The sequence below is a fragment of the Desmodus rotundus genome, chromosome 1 (assembly GCF_022682495.2).
Source record: "Desmodus rotundus isolate HL8 chromosome 1, HLdesRot8A.1, whole genome shotgun sequence".
Lineage (NCBI taxonomy): Eukaryota > Metazoa > Chordata > Mammalia > Chiroptera > Phyllostomidae > Desmodus > Desmodus rotundus.
The window spans coordinates 204389314-204411543 of NC_071387.1; the positions used below are offsets into that span (position 1 = coordinate 204389314).

Sequence of the window (22230 nt, forward strand, 5' to 3'; positions counted from 1 at the left end):
AGGCAGCTTCTGTCCCTAAAATGATTTAGGGAGAACGTCAAGTGAACAGCCAAAGGCGTAACTGATGTACTTGGGAAACACCCTGCCATAAATGTGGTCTCTCGAGCCTTGCTCCTCATGTCATGGAATGAGAAATTTCACTTTGTATATCCTGCTTGTTTTTCTCTTCCAGGGAATGGGTTTCTTGGCAAGCATGAACTATTATTTACCCAGGGTAGGTAGGAAGCACACACGGAATACAAACGTATTACATCCCTTTAAAAAATGTATTTGTTAAAAATTAATGTATCTACAGAATACAGCAGTCCTTACCTCCCTCAGTACCCTTAGACCCCCTCTCAGTAGGAGTCAATTTTAACTTTTTTAGCATTTTCTTTTATACATTGGTACACTTTCTTCCTCCCTGTGTATTTCAGAATACGAAGTTGGCCATCCAGGCGGATTTTTCGTGGTTTATCAATTGTAGATGTTACCTACTAACTTCTCACCGGGGCCGTGAAGACTCAACTGCCCCACGGGCCCCCCTCCGACACCCCGGTTCTCCAGCAGAGTCACGTCGAGAACGCAACTCCACAGCCAGACTCCCTACCACACGGTTGAGATGACCACATCGGCTGCTCAGCGCCAGGCCAGGCGGCGCAGTAAGGCATGACTGTAGTCGCTTTCCTACACAGCTCTTGGCTTTTCCTGGAGCCTGAGCCTCCTTCTGTTCACTGGCCTAAATCCACACGCTTTCCAAATTTCCCTTAGCCACAGTACCCTTTCTCCAACCATAAAATGAAAGAGAGACTCAGTGTGGAAAGCAGGCTTTGTGCCACCAGCCCCCTGCCTCCATCCCCACCCCTGATATGCAGTGGAGACATGAGCTCTGAGGATCTGATCTTCAGATCCTCTTCTCCTGCTGACATTAAGCTCCATTACGCTTGATACTTTCTAAGCATCAAGCACCAGGAGCCCAAATTAGTATTTCCCTTGAGGCTGACGGTTAACCCACCCCATTCTAGATGTTCTACTAAAAATGGCAAAATGCTTTGATTGCTTCCTTTCTGGGCCTAAAAGCATCACACACGATGTCATCATCATCTTGGGCCTTCTCAGCGTTCACCGGCTACGACGTGCACCTGCCACCTAGTTCACGTCGCTCTCCACACGCTCAGACCAAGTGCACGTCATCCAGAAGCGAGGGCTTTCAGATACCTGCGCTTAACTAGGAGGATTTCACTCCTTGTGCTAACCTGCCAACTCACCAGCGCACCCGCAATTAAAACTCAGGGCACAGCGCTAAAGGAACTCACGATTTTCTGAATGAATGAGATGGAAAAGGGAAGTCTATTGGGAATCATGGGTGGATTTCAAAAAAAGATAAACTCTATTACTTTAATTTAGTGAAAACTAGTGCTAAATACATATTAAGTGGTTAGACATTATACCTTTAATAACAAGTTATATGCTTCTGGATGTTACTGTATAAGAAAATTTATAGCTGTAGAAATAAAACCTCATTTTCACTTCATTTTTAATTATCTCTTTTCCTTTCCAGATTTCAAAGGGAGTGTGCACGTGTCACAGAAGCTTAATTAAAGAGCTGAAATTAACGGTGACTATTCGAACTTCTACAGCTGCCAGGTCTCCTTACATTTAATGTAACTGAAATGAGGCCCGTCACAATGAATTCCCGGCCTGCCCGCGAACAAAGTGAACAATCTGTGAGCCTTTGCTTTGAAGGACGTTCTCTGCAGGGAGCCCTTACTTTCCTTCTTGTTACTTAAGCAAGATCTACATCTAGTGTGAAAGCAGCCCCTTGGATGTTAATAAACAAACCAACGTTGCTTTTGGAGGGATCATGAATTTCAGCGGACGGAATTAACTGTGCCTCACCAACAGAGGCCTTTAAAGACCACTTTCTGTGTAAACAGTAGAGCCTCTGGTTCCCAGGGCAGGCTGCAGCCAAAGCACCTACAGGCAAAGCCTGACTCTGCTCCACACCAGCTGTGGAAGGCTCCTGAGCCACCCCATCGACAACGCCTTCTTGTGAGGCTCCACGAGACAGACGCAAGTGTACAGCACTCAGTAAGTGGTCAATAAACGTTAGGTAGGACTGTTTCTACAGCGCACATCGAACGTATCTACAAACTGCCAGCTTTAAGTTCCTGTATAAAGTTGGCCTAAATACAATTCCAGAGACCCACAAAACCAATGAAACCGCATCACACAGGAGGGCAGGCCACAAGGCAGGCCCACGAAACTGGCACCACGGGTCATCTTGCAGTGGGAACAATGTAGCTAGACGACTCCACTCATGTTTGGCTCCAAAACATACAGAGCCCACGGAGAAAGAGAAAATGAAACACAGAAAGACTACAGAATGTCGCAGCTTCAATATTCAACAACAGTTAGCCATGAAGCTGGGGGATGACCCACTCCCACTCGGGCACGCTCTTCCAATCACGCCAGGCTGAGCCCTGCACACAGCCGGGCAGCTGCATAGATTAATGATCCACAAAGGAGGGATAAATGCTGAGATCTTAGCATTTAAAAATAAATCCTAAAAAAGAGTGCAGTGTGGTAGCAAAGAACACCATATATGAGAAGTCCAAAGACCTAGTTTTTCCTAACTCTGCCACTTCACAGTCATTTGGTCCCTTCAATTCTTTGTGCTGTAGTTTTCTCTTCAATGGCCTCGTCTTCCCAACTTAGGTCGCCGTAGGAATGGAATGGACTGTTGAGGCGGCACAGTACACGAGGAGGGGTCGGAGCCACGTGCAGACAGATACCCAGGGTGGGGGGTTCTTGCTCACTTTATCGCTGTGCTGCTTTCCCCGCAGAGAGATGTCTGAAGAGGCAGAGGAACAGCTCGAAAGTGCAGCATTACAATCACCGAGGGCTCCGGACTTCATCGTGCCCGGGTCTGCGAGCTTCATCATAACCTTGGTGAGGAGCTACATCTCTCCCCTCCACCTGCTCCTCCAGCTCTTTTCACTTTCTCCCCCTTCAGGGCTGACAGGCCTGATGCCAGCCCTAAAAATTCACCCTCCTGTGTTTAAGTCACTCAGGGCCTTAGGACTCTCTGTTATTTGCTTCACGCTGACCTCAATTTTATTCTTTAGATATCTGCATGAAGTCCAGGGCCTAAATTCTTCAGAAAAAGACAACGCTGGTTAAACGATAACAAACACCCTTGTCATCATTACAACAAGCTTCCTGCTCTCGCAAAAACTTAATCCCGAAGAGCAAGCTCTCCCGACCACGACAGACGATGCCTGCACTGAACGTTGCACTCACTTCAGGCAACACAGCACACCCTGCAGATGCTGCTTCACGTGAAACCCCACTCTGTGGCCGTCTTTCCTGCTAGGTGCTTCTTAAATGCGGCTGCAATATATTTCTTCCTCGAGGCACCTACTTGGGGAATGCCCTCATGATGACCTAAAGAGAAGGCAAGTTTTAGAAGTTGGTTGCTCCTTAAGACACCGAGTCTTTACACCTTCGTTCATGCTACCCAAAACACAATTCACCGTGTACCCCATCGCCCCACATTCAAATGGCAACACGCTGCCTATTCTTCAGGACTTGGCTCAGGTGTCATCTTCCCTGGAGACACTGTCTCCAACATCCCCTCTCCAACGTCCCAGGGACACCCCAGTGCTCCCTTCACCCCCACACATGCTGTGACTGTTCAGCCTTCCTTCATCCCCTTCACTGCTAGACGCCGGGCTCACTGAACGCTGAGACCAGTTACGTCGGCATGTACTGCAATGCGTGGAGCACTGTGCAAACAACCACAGTGGTCCAAAATGCTGTCTGAATATAATAACTTTGGAACTCCTAGAGAACTGGAGCTGTGAAATACCACGTGACTGAGTGTAGGGACCACCAGAGGCTGCCTTCCCCCCCTAAGATCCGTATCTGTGCATTCCTAGCACCTGAGCTCGCTAGGAGAAGCACAGGGAGAAGTGAGTGTGTGGAGGGGCTTACAAGGCTTTGGAGAGAGAGATAAAGGCCTGATCAAAGGGAGGCGCAAAGGCCTCTCCAGACTGCAGTCTGAAAGATGCAGATTTGTGAGTAAGGAGAGAGACAGTGAATGATGGTTATTCTGCCGCTCGTGTGGCTCCCTCCTAAAGCTTCAAGGCTTCCTTTCTTTGCTGAAAAGAGGGCTACCAAAGCTGAACTTGGCAACAGAATACCCAGGTCTTTGTCTGGTGGCACAACAAAAATTACCACAGGTCTCCCTTGGGCGTTGCCAAAATCCTGTGTGAGAAGGCCAACTGTTACTGCCCCCTGAGTCCTCCTCCTTCCCACAGCCTCAAGGCTGAAACCCTGTGAAAGTGCTTCTCCCCATTCACCCGCCTCCCTCTGCCCCCGGTATAAAGTATCAGGGACACTGTGCTACTAGACACACGACTGTCAGCTCACTGCGGTGACCGACGTGGCGCATGGCAAAGAGCAACGGGATGTGTGAAATAAAGAAACTCGAGGCCCACAGAGTCAAAGGACAGGAGGGTGCTGTCACTCACACTGAGCCTGCCCTTATGGGCCTTTACCCCTGTTCGACAGGGACTCCAAAAACACACTTAGGACTTCACCAGAAAGACTCAGCAAGCTCCGCAGGGGAGAACAGCTGCCATTATAAATGGCTTTTATAAAGTGGATGTAATAACGGCTGTGGTTCCGGCACAGTCTCAAGGGGAAGACTCGCTGAGCGAGAAGACAAACACAGCGGACCACCTCCCTGAAAACAGTCTCGGGGCTTTGCCATCTTTGAACAGGAGAACACTTCTCTTCCGTGTCATACAGCAATCTGTGCCCTGGCCTTCTGCTCTCCCTCTGCAGACCGCATGGGATGGTCTCTAGCCTAAGGCAGGCAGAGCCCAGGGACTAACAGGAATTACTTTCCCTTTCCACTCACGAACTGTTGTGGGAACCTCGAGAGCTGCTCCTAGCATCGGTTTTCCTTTCCAGAACTATGCACACGCAGTCTTAGAATGTAAAGTTATTAGTTTAATTAAATTCCGTAAGACATTTTAAAGAGGTTTATTGGTTCTTGGACTGTGTTCTGCTTCCCCCCCACTAGTATAACATGATTTTGCAAGTATTTCCATCATTAAGAGAGAAATAAAAAGGTATTTGTATTTTTAAAGGTAAATTTTTTTCCCAAATAGATTCAGCCATGAAATATTTAAAAAATATAAAATGTGCACAAGCTTTTATGAATGGAAAAAATTAAAAGTTAATTATCAATTATCTTAACAGAGGAGTACTTTATTTATTGGGCATACTTTTCAAGGTTGCTGAAAATTATCTCGAAAATGTTTCCCAGAAAAGATTTTTTAAAAATCTTTCCTATATTTTGGGTTTTGGTAACATATTTGGTCCTAAATAAACCTCATTTACTTTTTATAATTCCTGTCCCCAAAAAGGGAAGACAAGGTAAAACAGCATTCAAGATCTCCACATGACACCTTCGCTGTCAGACACAGATTGAACTTAATAAAAATATTACTCACAAAGGTTTATTCTCAACTTTACATGACAATATAATTATGATCCCTCTTATCCCTTCGGGATCCAGACCTCCCACTGTAATAAAAATAAAATCTAAACCTGTTTTAGAAATAGAGCTCATTTATGTTCTTTAAAATAGGTTCTCAAGCTTTGCTTGTTTCCAATAAATGACAACTCTGACTGAATTTCTTCGCTCTTGTGCTCTGAAAGTTGTGCCCCTCAGGAATACATTTCCAGTCTGCAATTCCGAGAACAAAGCACTTTCCTTTATATTGTTAGTGGGGACGGTACTTGTCAGACTGAGAAGTTTGGCAGGGGAAAAAGGAGACCAGAGGCAGAAGGCATGGATTCTCAGCTAGTTTACACCCTAATTTTGCACTTGACTTTTAACATCTGTGGAATTCGGTGTTTGTCTTTGAAAGGGAAACCATTATAGTACTCACGTGAGTACTATAATGATAAAAGAAAGGCAGTCAACATGTAACTGCTTGGAAAAAGTGAAAAGTGCCTTTATGTTCCGAGTACCATTATTATTCGGAGAGCTGATGGGTCCTCGTGTGCACCTGGCATGATTCTCTTCGGCTGTTAGGACAGACAGAGCCCCTGCCCCTGTGGAACTCACATCCTAGTGAAGAAGGGAGGTGAAGGGTCACCAGAAGTGGGGGGCTTCTGTTTTGTATCATAGGACAGCCAGGAAAAGCTCCTCTGGTGTTCTGAGCAGAGACCTGCGTGAACTGAGCCCGAGCCATGCAGGAGTCTGAGGAGGGGCACCCCAGGCACAGAGGAGAACAAGTGCAAAGGCCCCAGGGGGTGGGGTGGGGGGGAGAAGGATGTTTGGAATGTTCTAGAAACTCATAAGAAAAGAGTATGGCTGGAGCTCAGAGGATGAGAGGGAGAATGGTGGTAGACAGAATCAGATAGTAGGATCGGAGTCAACAGACCATGGAGGGCCTCAGAGACAAAGGTAAGGACTTTGAACTTGAGTTTAAGTGAGATGGAAAGCCATGGAGAGTTTCTGAGATGAGGAAGAAGTGATGTGATTGGCTTATATTTGTAAAAAAATCACTCTGACCAACTGGATGGAAAGCAGACTGTGTGTGTGCATGTGTTTCCACTCAACTCTTCTGTTTGCCCTTTGACAACAGGGACCTCACTGTACATCCTTCAACACGTGTGTCTTCCTGCACCCCAGGGCCTGTTCCCTGACCTGCAGCTCTCTGGGACACAACGCTGGTCCAGCCTTTGGGTCTCCACACAAATGCTACCCCCCATGCAAAGCTCCCTTCTAAAGGAAGTGGGTGCTTGGCTCTTCGTACTCTGCTTTACACACTCTTCTGTTTTAAGTATTGATTTCCATGACTGTCCCCGTGAGACTCTGAGCCGCCTCAAGGAAGGATCAGGTCTTTACGTTTTTTATTTTCTCAGACCCGACTATGATGCCTGCTGCGGGGTCCTCAATAAAGATCTGACTCCTTCATAAACGAGCAAGTGGACATGCTCACAGAAGGCAATCCTACCAAATTTCAAGACGAAGCATCAAAGCATATTCCTTTGGTCATTCGTAAAATCTAGAGATGGGAGGCACTAAGCCAACAGCCAGAAAATGCTGGCTCACTTACGTGTGATTGTGTAGAGGTAGGAGTGAGCCGGTTTGGGAGGGAAAGGGAACCTGGGCACAGGAAACACCACGATGCATTTGTGGGGGTCATAGCCTAGCCGACGCCCTGGAATTGGGGCACAGGTAGCCTGCTGGGGAGCTGTGGGCAAAATGCCAGCAGGCTAGCGTGAACTGCGTGGCGTGGCCTCCAGGAAGCTCCAGTGTGCAGCTGCTCACTCTGGCACCTGATGGCCAGAAAGGAGGGTCAGTCTGACAGCATGGGGACCTTTGGGACATGGCAACAGGGATCCGTGCAGATGTGACAAGAACCTAAACTAGGAGTGCAGAAATACACAGGGGGTGCAGATTACAGAAGGACTGTGGACGTGCTACTCACAGTACCCGGTGTGGGGGCAGGGGCAGACAGCACCAGGTGGGGGCTGGGAGGCCCTCCCTGCTATGGCTGGGCCAAGCAGAAGGAAGAAGGTTTCAGGGGAAATGATAATGATTTCCCATGTGTGTGTGCTCTCGTGGAGGTGGGTGTGGAACAACCAGGTGCAGCTATGAAGTTGCCTAATAAGGAAGAAACACATACAGTTCTAGAGCGCATCAGAGAATTCCACTGTGGAATTGCATTGTGAAAATAAGGATTCCAAAGCGAAAAATAATAGTTGGTGCCAAAACCTTAGATAGTAGCCAAGAAAGGTGCAGAGGGTGAGAGGAGCGGAGAGCCCAGGGTGGGGTTATGAGGAATCCCGATGGGAGGGAACTCATAAAGCAGGGGACAGGGCAACCAGGGAGCCGGGTTGGGGGGGCAGCTCTGTGAGCCTAGGATTGCAGTTTACAAGGGTGGGTCCCACGCTGCTGCTGCAGAGAGCCGGGAGGGGAACAAAGGAAGGCCAATGAAGTTGGCTTTATCTTTAGGACCTGGCTCAAAGTTGACATACTTGCAAAGGCTCACATGCCACTGGCCCAAACTTGGTCACATGGATTCATCTACATGCAAGGGAGTCTGGGAGCTGTAGTCTGTCATCGGGCTAGTATGTATGTGCCCAGGCAAGACTTGGAGGATTCTAATACAGAAGGGAAGAAGGGGAGATGGATACTAACGAACACAATCAGATTCGCAGACTGTGTGAAGTACCTTGCTGATACCTACCTCACCAAAGCAAGGAGAGCTTTAGCCAGGAAAATGAAGAGAAAAAGAGGTAATTCTGAAACCTAAAGCTTCCAGTAAAGGGCAGGTGTGGGTGGGATGCTGGAGCAGAGGTAGCTTTGGTGAGGATGCGGCAGACACGAGGTGACAGATACAGGCTGGACCACACTGAGTGAGACCCCTACCTCTGCCACATATCCAGGCACGTCTCACCTGCCTCCGTCCCAGCTTCACAGGGTCACTGGGAGGCTAATGAGATTCAGTAAGAGTGATGGCAAGCACAGAACCTTGAACTGCATAAGGACTCAAACTGATTTTGTTTGTTTTCTTCCCAGTTTTAGAGGGCAGAAGAAGGACACGCCAAGAGATGAAAAGAAGTTCGAGAAAGAAGGTGGCTGGATACCGAAACCTTTGTCTACTCTGCAACTTCGCCTGCTGCTCTGATGTCTAAGCGTAAAGCTGTGCTGCAGGGCCAGGGCAACCCCAGGGCCCCCCCGTCCAGTCTCCAGAGGCAGCTGGAAGGCAGGGAACCATTCTGAGGGTTGCTCCAGAGCAGCCACGATTCCAATACCAGCAGCCGCTGCTTGCTTGCACAGGCTTCCCAGGAAAGAGTTCTCTTTGATTAAAACAACAACAAAAAGTAGCATGCTTTTAAAGGTAAGGTAATATTTATAAGCAGCCTGCATCTGTTTCCCTAAGATGGAGTAAAAAAAGGTTGTACCTGAAAACCAGCTGAGAGCTCCACCCACGTACAAAAAAAAAAAATCAGCAGCCTCAGATATTTCTTTTCTCAGGTTTTAATTCTTTGTTGCAAAATTTTTCACTCTTGTGTCTTATACAACTCCAGAGATTTGTCCTCTAGGCTGTTCACTTAATCGTTAGGCATAAGTTACCTGGCATGTCTATATAGAACAGATCATTACCTGGACAGGCTACCTGGAGGGAAACACCTGTCTCTTCTCTCTCTGCTGCACAGCCTCGACGATGCAGGAAAGACACGGGTGCGTCTCCACACCGCCTTGCGCTGGGCCAGCAACCAGTGCAGGCGAACAAAACGTACTAGCAGCATGGGCAAAAAGTGGAGCCGGCCCAGACAGAAACCTCTCTTGCTTAGTTTTCAAGGTATTAAGTGTGAACAAATCACTAGTATTATTTTAATCACAAATACATTTTTTGTTAGTTCATTCAAGTGGAAGTATCTAAGGAAAAATACATACCCAACTTTAATTCTGTTCTAAAACTCAATGCCACTTCTCCCACTGTGAGCAGAAAAAGAAGAAATGGTAACAAAAAAACGCTCCGCTTCTGTGAAAAGCTTTGATAAGGGATTTCTGATCAGACATCTGAAACACCATTTATTTTCCTCAATCAAAAATTCCAGCTGAGGGGGAAAAAAAACATTGGAAACAAAAAGAGAAAGAATTTGCTAAATACAGGCTAATGTTTTGAAAACTAATGCACGAAAATAACCTGGAGTGAGCCGAACCTCAGTGCCCATGCATCAACATTAAAGTAACAGCAGAAGGAAAGTCAGAAAGAGTGTTGTCCAAACAAGACACAATGTTCAGAAAAGGGCTGGATTTCATTTGCATACTTGGCATCCTTTTGCCTCTGAAATGAACCACTCTGCACACTTTTTCGTAAGGCATCTCTCAGAAGTAACCTCTGTTGGTTTCATTTCCAATGTTTCATATTTGTATTCCACTGCTCACTTTCCACTGTTTATTAAACAATTCACCATAATTCCGTATTTATTAGTTTTTGCAACAGAACCATGTCACGGCACACAGCACTCTGCAACAGAACTCCCCCGCGGGAAGCACATCAGATGCTAATCTCCCAGCTCCGTGATCTCCCCCTGGGCTACCTCACTAAGCGAAAACAGGGCCAACAACTACGGCTTCCACTCAAAATAGCAGATCTCAAGGTGGAGAATGGGTAGATTTTGCTTTAAAAGTTAAGAATTATAACGGAGAAGGGACAAAGCGCATAGAAAATGAAGAAAAAGTTGCCAATATCAACTTTTTGAAATCACCAGAAGCCCATGGATTCAGGTCGGGAAGGTGGCCAAGCCCAGCTGGTTCGAAGACCCTGAGGTGGGAATCCAGAAGACAGTTACACGGCTAGCTCTGCTCTGCAGTTGGACAGCGCGGCAGAGTCAGAGGCCCCGGGTCTACCCTCAGTTCCACTAGTCACGTGACCTCGGGCCAGCTACTTAGCCTGTTGGAAGCTGTTTCTGGAGCCATGTCAGATACCTGTGATCAAGTTTATGTGCTTGTACGCACAAACACCAGTGCTCAGTGTGCTGCTGGTACTCAGTAAGCTCAGTAAATGGAAGCTACCACCATCACCACCATCACCATCACCATCCTCATCATCACCATCCTCATCATCATCACCATCCTCATCATCACCATCACCAGCATCATCACCATCCTCATCATCATCACCATCACCATCATCACCATCATCACCACCATCATCACCATCACCATCCTCATCACCCTCATCACCATCCTCATCAAATGTCAGCTCCATGAGGTCAATGATTTTGTCTACTTTCGGCCACTGCTAAACCCTAGCAGTGCCTAGCTGTTAACAGGCACTCAATAAGTATTTGATAATTTGTTAAAGTAAAAGTATCACACTTTTCACAATCAGGACCATTGCTATCACCAAGTCCACAATTTTCTAACACCTCCTCAAAATGGCACCTCACAGCCTCGGCAAGAGGCCATATTGTCCATTTGAAAATAACTGTTATTAAAAGAAAACCTATATTCTGTTGTTTCTCTTTTTTCACACAGATAGCAACCCCTATCATCATTTTAAAAACTGAATCAACACATCTGCCTTGACATCTTTTCACTGCTTTTGAAGACACTATGGCTTTTACTTTTAATGTGTCTCCAAGGCACATAATCAAAGAATGCCCTGATATCTGTGCTCCATTCGAAGTTAAACAACCGTGTAACTAACGGATAATAAATAACTGCCTTTACCCGTAATATTTTTCTCAAAATATAAACGCTATCAACGTGAACACGCTGAAGACAAACCACGGCCCCGGGACCTGGTGTGCAGGATTCCGCGTACTGTGGACTTCCAAGGGCAGACCACGTTACCTTTGCCGAGTGCTCCATGGTGACCACCACTTTGGTTTTGGCACTAGACACGAGGTCCATAGCACCTCCCATCCCTTTCACCATCTTCCCCTGCAAGCGGAAACAGAAAACAAGAAGTAATTCTCTGTCTTTCACGTTTTTAGCATGTGGCTGAACAAAATTATCTTGCAAGAATAACCCACTAGAATAATCATTGCCTTCATTGAGAAAAAAATCATTGGCCTTCACTGCTTAGTACTTGAAGATTTACAACCTTAATATTCTGCTACTCTATTCTTCTATGGGTAAAGGATAAGTTCAGGATAAATATTATGATGTCATTTTTATTAAATGTGGCTAACATTAGCATGAGACAATCAACAGATAAGAAAAATTTTAAGAACCTTTACAGAATTCTGGAACATTAGCATTACTATAAGAATATGAGATTGAAATCCACTTGCCCCTGACATCCATTTCTTTTGTTTTAAACACACAATCCACACATAATTGGCACCACTGAGCCTCCCATTATAGACCCTTTCTACAGCGCTCCCTTGGATTTTCTGCAGAATACAATGCCCTTCGGCAGTGGCCTGAGGCACGGATGTCATGGTGTGTCCCTAGTAATGATTAATATTAAAGGTGGGTTCTAAAACTTGACGTTTATCTCACTCTCAGAAAAACAAACCCAAACAAAATGAAAAAGAGATTCCTGTTCAGCAAAAACAGAAGACGGGAGCAGAGTCCAGGACCCTCTCACCAGGCCCACTCTGTCTTCGCTCATCCGTCCATGTCCTCACTCACCAAACAGGCACCGACCACCCACACGTGCCACGCACAGAACAATTCCCACCGTCTATTTCATTGCTTGAGGACAGAGTTTTGAAAAAAGCAAGTGTTTCCAGAGATGATGCAATAAATTCTTACTCAAGTATACAGGGCAGAATGTCTTCTGACATTGAAACCTCCTTCGAAGTTTATTTTTTTAATGCAAGTCCTTGTGTATATTTAACAGTAAACTCTTACAGGGCTCTCCGCTCCTTTCCTGTGATTTCATAGCTAAAAATGGAGATTCAGCAAAGCGTTCCCACCTGAGTTTAAGACACAGTCTCGAATCCCCTGATTTCAGAAACATTTCAGGGGTCAGAGCAACGCAGCATGAACATGAATTAGATGTGCAGGACAAAGGAGACCAAGCAAGAACTCGGGGTGCATCGGTGGTCTGGAGACTGCCACTGCCCGAGATGGGCAGCCTCTGGCAAGGTGTGGGCGGCGGGAGCAGGAAAGGAGTGGGCGGTACAAAATGAACCTGTCTTCAGGCGTGTGAGTGTGAGGTGAGGCCAATGTGTAATTTCATACTTCTGTAAGCCCTGCCTTCATCCCTGGTCAGTGGCAATTTTATGAAGTCAGGCACCAGTTTGTAATATTTTTGTGGACAATACTGATGTCTTATGGTATGAAATGTGGGTAAGTTAGAAATGAAAGCAGTAAGTGTCTAGCATGAACTCCACACTAAGGAAGTTTGAGATTTTTACAGCATCAAAAGACACAAAAGCAAGTCCATTGGAAAATGCCTTGATGTGCTGTGGTAAGAGCATCCACAGACAGGCTCCTGGGGAGGGCTGGAAGGGTGCAAGCCCAAGGCCAAGGAAGCCGTCAAAGCCCCAGAAAACCAAGCCAGTGTGTTCAAAGGCCTTGAATTAAGAAAACACCATCCCGTGAATGCGACTGTACCACAGGCAAACTTTGTCCCCTGTGACACATGATTAGAGGTAAAAGCTTAGGACAGAAGCTCAGACTCTGTCCAATTGAGGTGACTCTGAATTACATATATTCAGTCATTGTCAATTATCTAAGAAACATCTACAGAGCACCTACTGGGTGCAAACCACTGTGGGGGCAGGAGTATAGAGAGCTCTACAACGTGACGGAAGAGCCCACCTTTTGTTTCTGTTCAGCAGAGCATTCCTGCTTGACTCACTGCAAAAGAACAGCCTTCCTTACTCAAAGACATTCGGGTGGTCTCAGGTCTCACCCTCGAAGCACGTGCTACAAATTTCAAAACGCTATTTCCATACTTAAATACTTATTTCCAGGAGTGAAAAGTATACAAGACTAGATGCAGAACACCTGAGGTCTATTCTACTAACCCATTGGGTAATGTTAGCAAAACATCAAATCCCTCCGAATTTGAGTTCATTACCTAGAAGCCAGGAATAAGACTATCTGCCCTGTTGTACAGCTGTTGTGAGGGGTGCATGAGGTAATGTGTAGAAAATCCTGTAGTAAAGTTTATAAATTTGTTGACTTAAGTCTTTATCAGTCAATTTAGTTTACTGAATGTCTAGTATGAACCTCTCCCCGTACTAGGTGCTGGAGTTTGAGATTATCAAACTAGGATTCTTCGCCTCATAAACCTTATTGTCTGAGGGAGGGAAAGTATCCATGAGAAATTCTAGAGACTTAGACCAAATTTCTTCCTCTAGAAAAGCATTCCCCAGCTCCCCCTCACCCCCAGGGCAGACAGAGCTAAGTGCCTTTTCCCTGGGTCCTTGTGCTATTCGGTATGTAATTCTGCTAGAGTAAATTTCCATTTTTTTATTTTCCTTTTCTTCCTTCCTTTCTTCTCTCTCTCTCTCTCTCTCCCCCTTTCCCCCCCTCTCTCTTTTCTTCCTTCCCTCTTTCTTTCCCTTCCTTCCTTCCTTTCTTTTCTTTTCATTACAAGTGCTTGGATACATGAGTGGACAAACAGACTAAACTGACATAGGAATGTTCAAATTCTTGCAGAGAACAGGAAGTGTGGAAGAAAGAGTCTTGGAGGACTTCCCAGAGGGGGTGTTTCACAAAAGAAGTCTACCAGATGGGAAAGAGAACAGCAGCACCTGCTCATAGAGAGCATTTCTAGCAAGTTACCAGGGAAGCATTCAAATATTTGGTTTTTCTATTATTTTCAGTATGTTCATTGATTGGAAAAAGAAAATAAAATGCCTCCCTCCATGTTGATTCCCAAATGATTTGTGAAAGAGAACCAATGACTAAAGGGAAATAATTCATTTTATACCAGCAGGGAAAAAATGTTATTATGACATACTCTCTGTATGAACAACTATATACCAACAAATTGGACCGTCAGGAAAAAAATGGATAAATTACAAAGCTGAACCAAGATGGGAAAAAGCCTAAATGGACCAAGTACAACTAATGAAATTGAAGCAATAATCAAAAAACTTCCAACAAACAAAAGTCCCAGACCAAATGGCTTCACAGGTGAATTTTACCAAACATTCAAAAGAACCAACACCTCTCCTTCCCAAACTATTCAAAAAAATTCAAGAGGAGGGAAGATTCTCAAGTACATTTAACAAGCCCAGCATTATCCTAATTCCAAAGCCAAATGAAGAGACTATAAAGTAAATAAATTATAAGCCAATATCCCCTAATGAACACAGATGCTAAAATCATCAATAAAATGTTAGCAAACCAAATCCAGCAACACACTGAAAATAGTATACACCATGATCAAGGGGGTTTTATTCCTGGGATGCAAGGTTTGTACAACATGTGCAAATCAATTAACGTGATGCACCACCTAAGCAAAATGAAGGATGAAAATCATATGATCATATCAATAGATGCAGAAAAAACTTTTGACAAAATCCAACAATGATTTATTGATTAAAAACTCTCATCAAAATGGAAATAAGAGAACATATCTCATCATAATAAAAGCCATATATGACAAACCCATAATCAACATTATACACAATAGGGAAAAACTAAAACATTTCCCTTAATATCAGGAACAAGACAGGGATGTCCACCTTCACCACTCTTATTCAACATAGTACTAGAAGTAGTAGCCACAGCAATCAGACAAGAAGAAGAAACAAAAGGCATCCAAACTAGAAAGGAAGAAGTAAAACTGTCATTATTTGCATATGACATGATACTGTATATAAAGAACCCTAAATATTGCACTAAAAAACTACTAGAACTTATAAAATCAGTGAATTAGCAGCATACAAAATAAATATTCAGGAAACAGCTGCATTTTTATACACCAATAATGAACTATCAGAAAAACAAACTAAGAAAACAATCTTATTTACAACTGCATAAAAAAAATACCTACAATTTACCCAAGGAAAAAATTTAACCAAGGAGGTAAAAGGCCTGTAATCAAAATATTACAAGATAACAAAGAAAGAAACTTAAGAAGATACAAATAAATGGAAGCATATACCATGCTCATGTATAGGAAGATTTAACATTGTTAAAATGCCCATATTACCCAAAACAATCTATAGATTCAACACAGTCCCTCTCAAAACACCAATGATGTATTTCACAAAACTAGAATAAATAAACCAAACATTTATACGGAACCACAAAAGACTGAATAGCCTTCAATCTTGAGAAAGAAGAACAAAGTTAGAGGACTCATATCAAACTATACTACAAAGCTATAGTAATCAAAACAGCATGGCAGTGACATAAAAACAGGCATATAGATCAATGGAACAGAATAGAGAGCCTAGAAATAAACCCACACTTTTATAGTCAATTAATATTTGACAAAGGAGGCAAAAACATACAATGGGGTAAAGATAGGCTATTCAATAAACAGCATAGGAAAAACTGGACAGATACTTGCAAAAAAAATGAAACTAGACCATCTCCTTACAGCATATACAAGAATAAACTCAAAATAAATTAAAGATGTAATTGTAAGACTCATTACCATAAAAATCTTCTAAGAAAACATAGGCAGTAAAATCTCAGACATTTCTTATAGCAATATTTTTTCTGATATATCTTCTCGAACATGGAAAACAAAAGAAAAAATAAACAAATGGGACTACATTAAACTAAAAAGTCTTTGCACAGCAAAGGAATCCATTAACAAAACGAAAAGACAACCCACTGAATGGGAGAACATATTTGTCAATGATACATCTAATAAGGAGTGAACATCCTAATAAGAACTTATACAACTCAACACACACACACACACACACACACACAAAATCCAATTAGAAAATGTGCAAAGGACCTGAATAGACACTTCTCCAAAGAGGACATAGAGATGACCAATAGACATATGAAAAGATGCTCAACATCACTAATCATCAGAGAAATGCAAATTTAAACCACAATGAGATACCACCTCACACTTGTCAGAATGGCTACCATCAATAAACCAACAAACAAGTGCTGGCGAGGATGTGGAGAAAAGGGAATCCTCATGCACTGCAAAGGTGAAGGGATTGAGAAGTACAGATCGGTAGTCACAACATAGTTGTGAAGGTATAAAATATAGCATAGGAAATATAGTCGATAATATTATAATAACTATGTGAGGTGCCCATCGGGTACTGGAAATAACAGAGGACACTCTGTAAAGTATGTGATTGTCTAACCACTATGCCGTACACCTGAACTAATACAAAATAATATTGAATATAAACTGTAATTAAAAACACTTAAAAATTATCTCAAATAAAAGACAAACTCTTCAATACAAGAGGGATATTCACCATGGTCCCAACTAGTTGCATTCCCGGTTTGCTACTGCAGTTAGGGGTGGCCCTGCGTCTGCAGGCCAGGCCGTGGAGGAGAGCAAGGCAATACCTGTGATTTCCAGGAACTAGCCCACAAAACCTTCTCTCAGGCAATCCTCATTCTTTTCTGCTTTCTGCACTCTGGACACATGACCTTGGAAAATAAGTGAGCTCCCCTCAGCCTCGGTCCTTGAGTGAGCAGGCAGCAGAGCCCACTTACTCAGAACCACAGGGCACTGTTCAGTATGAGTGGGGGAAACGTACAGGGTACTAAGCCAACAAAACTGAGCGCCTTATTTGTTACAGCAGCCACATGAGATGGTGTGGTTCCCAAATGAGTTCCATGGGTCCAGGGTGAGAATTTGGTATGGAATTAAAACCAAATGCTTCCTCTACACAAAAGAACAGGGCCCTGAGCAGGCCTCTTAAGGTGGATATGCACCGGACACTGGGCCACTGTGACTCTCCTCCAGCCAGATGCCCAAGTGCGCTGCTTGGCACTTACACAGGTGAGATACTGACCTCACCTCCACCTTCATGTCCCCTCCCCACATCCAACTTCCTGTTTTAATATGCAAAACAAGAAGCTGATAAAACAGAGAGGTGAAGGAGCTAAAAATATACCTGAAAATAAATTACAAGGGGGAAAGTGATACTTGGAGAAAAATAGGCCTATAACGAAGAGATTTGGGGCATGCCTGAAGCTCTGGGCCAGAGTGAGACAAAGTGTGGTTTTCTTCAAAATCTCATCAGCAAACACATTTCTTGAATGGTGCAGCTTCCACTCTGAAGTGTGTTCTGCCTAGAATAATGGAGAGATGATTGCTGGATACTCATTTCATAGCCAGCTCATCTTTTCACACTTAAGGACTGACCCCGATATCAGGTATAGAAAGAATACTGCAAAAAAGAAGAGCTAGAAGTGCTGCATGCTCTATTATAATAGTTACACACCTTTTCTCAAAAGAAAAAATACTAACTCGGGCATTATCCGCAACTCATAAATATTTATTCAGGGTTTATTATAAGCCAGGTACCAAGATAAGGTGAATATGATTATCTACATTTTCCTAGAAAATAGAAACTTAAATCATTATTTTAAATATATTCTACTTAATTTGATCCTATTTCCTACTATCAGAATTTTAAAGAAACTCTGTTGATAATGCAATAACATTAAAAAGCCTCAAAGCATCAAAGTATAAATATTAAATTGCACTTCCAAATAAATAACAATTGAAGGTCTGAATATGACTTTTGGTGATATTTTAAGATTTTGGTACATTTGAACAGTTCTGTGAAGTGCTGTTCAAAATAAAATATAAAACATACAAAAAATTATTCTTGCCATCACCTTTATCATTGGTATATAAATTACAATGCCTTATATGAAGTTTTTTTTTTTTACTTCTAAATATTCTGGTCTGAAGGGAGAAACAGAATATATAGAAACAATTTTTAAAGCATTTTAAACTAGTAGTAGGTGCCTCCCTGGAAATGTGAATCGGTGCAAGTGAAATGGAAGGACAGCTATGCAGTGATCTATTAATAAAAACAGGGCTTGCTCGATGTTACACAGTAGAGTATTTAATACCCACCTCCAGTCGAATGTAAGCCTCCTGGTTTCCGTCTCACTTCCCCATTATTAAAAAAGGCTCTAGGAAAGAACAGGGCCTCTACACAGGTTCCCAGCTACAGGAGACTAAGGAACATAGTAACATTTGTTTAAACACAAAGAGTCAGGTTATAACTCCCTTCATTAGGGAAAATAAAAGATGCACAATTTGCCTTAGTTTAGCAAAGTTACAGCTGACTATTTTTTTTTCTATGCTATATTTTTTGTATTCATAACCAAGAAAAATGCAGCTTTTCTTTCAGAGAGTCACTGTTTTCCCAGGAGATGTGAATCGATCATGTAAACTAACTAATCTGGCACTGGAAGCATAATTACAGTCTACTGGTAGGTAAATTAACAAAATTGCCTATAACGAGTATCAGTTATCGATCATAATGTGGGCTAAAATGATGTCAAAAAAGCAGTACTTGGATAAACTCAGAATTTTGTTTGAGTAAGTTCTCTTTTGTCCTTGCTCTCTTTGGGCCCGTGTTTCGTCAATGTCCTGCTTGCTCGGGGTCTCCATCTTCCTCCTCTCTGAGCTTCTGTGGTCATTTCTCAGAGCACTGAAATCCCCTTCCACCCTGCTCTAGCCCTGGAAGTGAGGGCCACTCAACCAGGTCTCTCATATTCAACCAGCAGATTCAGCAGGCACACTCTACACCGTTTTTCACCAACTCCTTGAGACTGTGCACTCCTGAGCTTCAGTAGTACAATGGCTCCTACTTTGAGACTTTCAGCTCCTCCCTAGCATCTGTTTTCCAACTGCCTGTGTGTGCCACCAACTTAAAAGCTCTGTCCTTGGCCTCCTGCTCTTGCCTCTACTTGTTCTCAGAGCGTACTGCTCTCAGGATATAAACTTGCCCTGTCCCTGAGGATGCCTAAAGCCACATTCCCAGCTCAGATCCTTGCTCCAAGTTTCAGATATCAATGTCCAAATGTTTCCCAGTCGCCCCTGCAGCACAGTCTGTTAGCTGCTTCCCAAAATCGCACCTTCTTGTTCGTGGGCACATAGTTAGGCTACGTTTCCAGCCTTCCTTGAAGTTGGGGTTGGCCACAAGAACAATGCTCTATGTTCCTTCCCTTTCTGCCAACCACATGCTGAAAAAGGTAGAGCCATAGAATGGAAGGAGGCTCGGTCACCGGATTACTGCCCAGAGGAGAACTGCTGGCCAGACAGGGACACTCGTTCGGTTCCATGTCAGTGGGATATAAAAACTCCTATTATATTACGTTCATTATTACATGGCTCAGCTCGGTGTGGTCCAAACCAAATTAGGCATCTTTTTTAAGGCAAATCTCATCTATTCACTAATTCCTCTCTCACTTGATGGCCAACCACCACCCCAAGTTCCAAATCAGAAGCTTCCTAGTCTCCTGCCTCTCTGTCGCTATCTGTGTGCAATCAGTCATTCAATCACAAAGAACTCCAATCTTCCCAATATTCTTGAACTTGACCTTTTTTCACCCTAGCTAAGAGCTTTATGATTTCTCCCCAGGGGGCTGCCACAACATCCCTACCAGGGAACCTCTGTCCAGCCTCGTCCTTCCCAAATCCTTCCAACCCACAGCCATGAAAATAATGTCTGTAAAATGAGCATCCACCATCACTCCTCTGCTTAAAACTTTTTCCTAGTTCCCCCGTGTTTCAGGGAAAAGCCCAAGCACCTCAGCCTGGCGTCCAGGCACGTGAGAACCTGGCCTCCACCCTGACTCCCCAGTCCTCCCATTTCTGTGCCAGAGCAGTGAGTGGCGGGCACACAGCAACTCGCTATGTGGTGAAGCCCCGCCCACCCTCCTGCTATCAAGTGTACCCAGCCTGTCCTTTAGGAATCAAATCATGACCACTTTTCCCAGAGAAAGTTCGTGTGCTTCTGTCTGTCCCACCAACAAGATGAGGTTAGGGACCTCTCCAGGCCTCTCTCATGGCAGCTGTTCTTATCACCATTTTGGAACGCACCCCACGACCTGCATTAAGACCGGGGCTGATGGCCCACTGGCAGGGGTTGGCAAGGCCACACAGTGGTTTTAACTGACATTTTTCATCCTGAGAGGCACCCTGTTGGCTCTCTGCCCAACCTCCCCCCACAAGAGACTGAAAACATGGCCAGCGGCCTCCAAGGACCTGTCCTGCTATGGCCGACCTCTGACTGGACGCATCACATCCACGCCGACTCACCAGTACCTGTGCGCTGAAGAGAGCAATGAACTTCAAACAGAAAAAGTGAGTTCTGTTCCTAGCTACTAACGCTGATTCTCGCCTCTGTAAAAGTAGAAACGCCGCTCGACACTGTCTTGCTCGTTGACTTGTGAGACCCCATCATTCCAAGTAAAGAAAAAACCCCATGTACAGAACGTTGATTGTAGGTCATTAACTCTACCTTGTAAAGGAAAGTAATGAACATTTATTAAGTTAGTGGTTAGAAATATAGAACCTTCACATTTTCTTTTGCTAAGGTACCATCAGTGTGTGACTAAGTTTCTTTGTGTTTGTAAATGAGGCACTTTGGAGAGATTAACTACTTTGTAGAGGGTCAAACTAACAATCCGATTTTCGATTTGCTGCATTAGTAAAATGGGCAGCAGGAGCAAAACTCTGAGCTACTCTCAGCTCTGTTCTGAAACTATAGCTTCCGTGTTCACAAAGTCTATTCATAACTCCGCAGAGACAAAAACACAGATCAAACCACCTGGCTCAGTGAGCTCACCTGACCTTACGGGCCTCCCACAGAATATCGGTGCATCGAGCAAGCACTCCAGGACACTAACAAATTTTTTTTAACTTAAAATGATTAAATATTATTATACAATAAGTAAGTTATTTAATTGAATTCATTAAATATGACTAAGCACTAGAACCTCTGGCCCCACACACCATCCAGGAACAGAGTAAGTACTATATTTTAAAATCCTAGGGTAAGTTATTTTCTGCATCAAAAACCTTGCCCTTCCTGAGAGGGTCACTGAGAGAAATGCATTAGAACTAGAGGAGCAATTATTTTTAGGAGATCTCTAGATAATCAGAACAAAATGACAGCTAAATGCAAATGGAAAGGTAACCATCTTTTATGTGTCTCCGTGTACTAAAATACATGAATCCGCTCCACAACTCACATGGAATATGAAATTCTGACTCTTTTGTGTGGAAACAGGAAATCGTCGTTGTCAGGGACTTTACTTTCTGATTCCTCACAGGGGTATGGGTTGGTGGGGATGGAGGGGGAGGATGTGGGAACTGGAACCCCAGGCAGGAGGGAGCTTGCTCCACTGCCTCCCGCTGTCTGCAAAGCTCCAAAGAGCAAATTACAGAATTATTATAATTACACAGCCCTCTCTGACAGCTGGAGCGCATTTTCAGAGAGAGACGCAGTGACTGAAAGAACATTTTCAAGGAATACATTGAAATCATTACCAGTGTTTTTATCCACAGTACAAGAGAATAAAAGATAATGTAGAAGATAAAAATAAAAAAAAAACCCACTCACTTAACAACTGTGTAAGAATGAACGCCAGGTCTACCAGATGTGGGTGCCCTACTGAGCAAGTACTGGAGGCTTAAGAACAAGGGTTTTGACTCTACACTGAGTTAACAAGTACTGTGCTTATTCCCAAGACGTCCTCTAGATTTAGCTGATGATGCAGTTGAATGACTGCTAACTACCTGCTTACTGGGAGCTACTGAAGAGCTATGA

The 22230-nt window shown here is 43.8% G+C and overlaps 1 protein-coding gene across 1 annotated transcript in view; it reads right to left on the reverse strand.

The window, feature by feature from the left end:
• OXCT1 (3-oxoacid CoA-transferase 1) overlaps positions 1–22230 on the reverse strand; it is a 128924-nt gene that overhangs the window by 14692 nt on the left and 92002 nt on the right. Inside the window, exon 14 of the mRNA XM_053914550.2 lies at positions 11381–11470. Coding sequence (XP_053770525.1) covers positions 11381–11470 — 90 coding nt within the window. The remainder of the gene's footprint in view (positions 1–11380; positions 11471–22230) is intronic.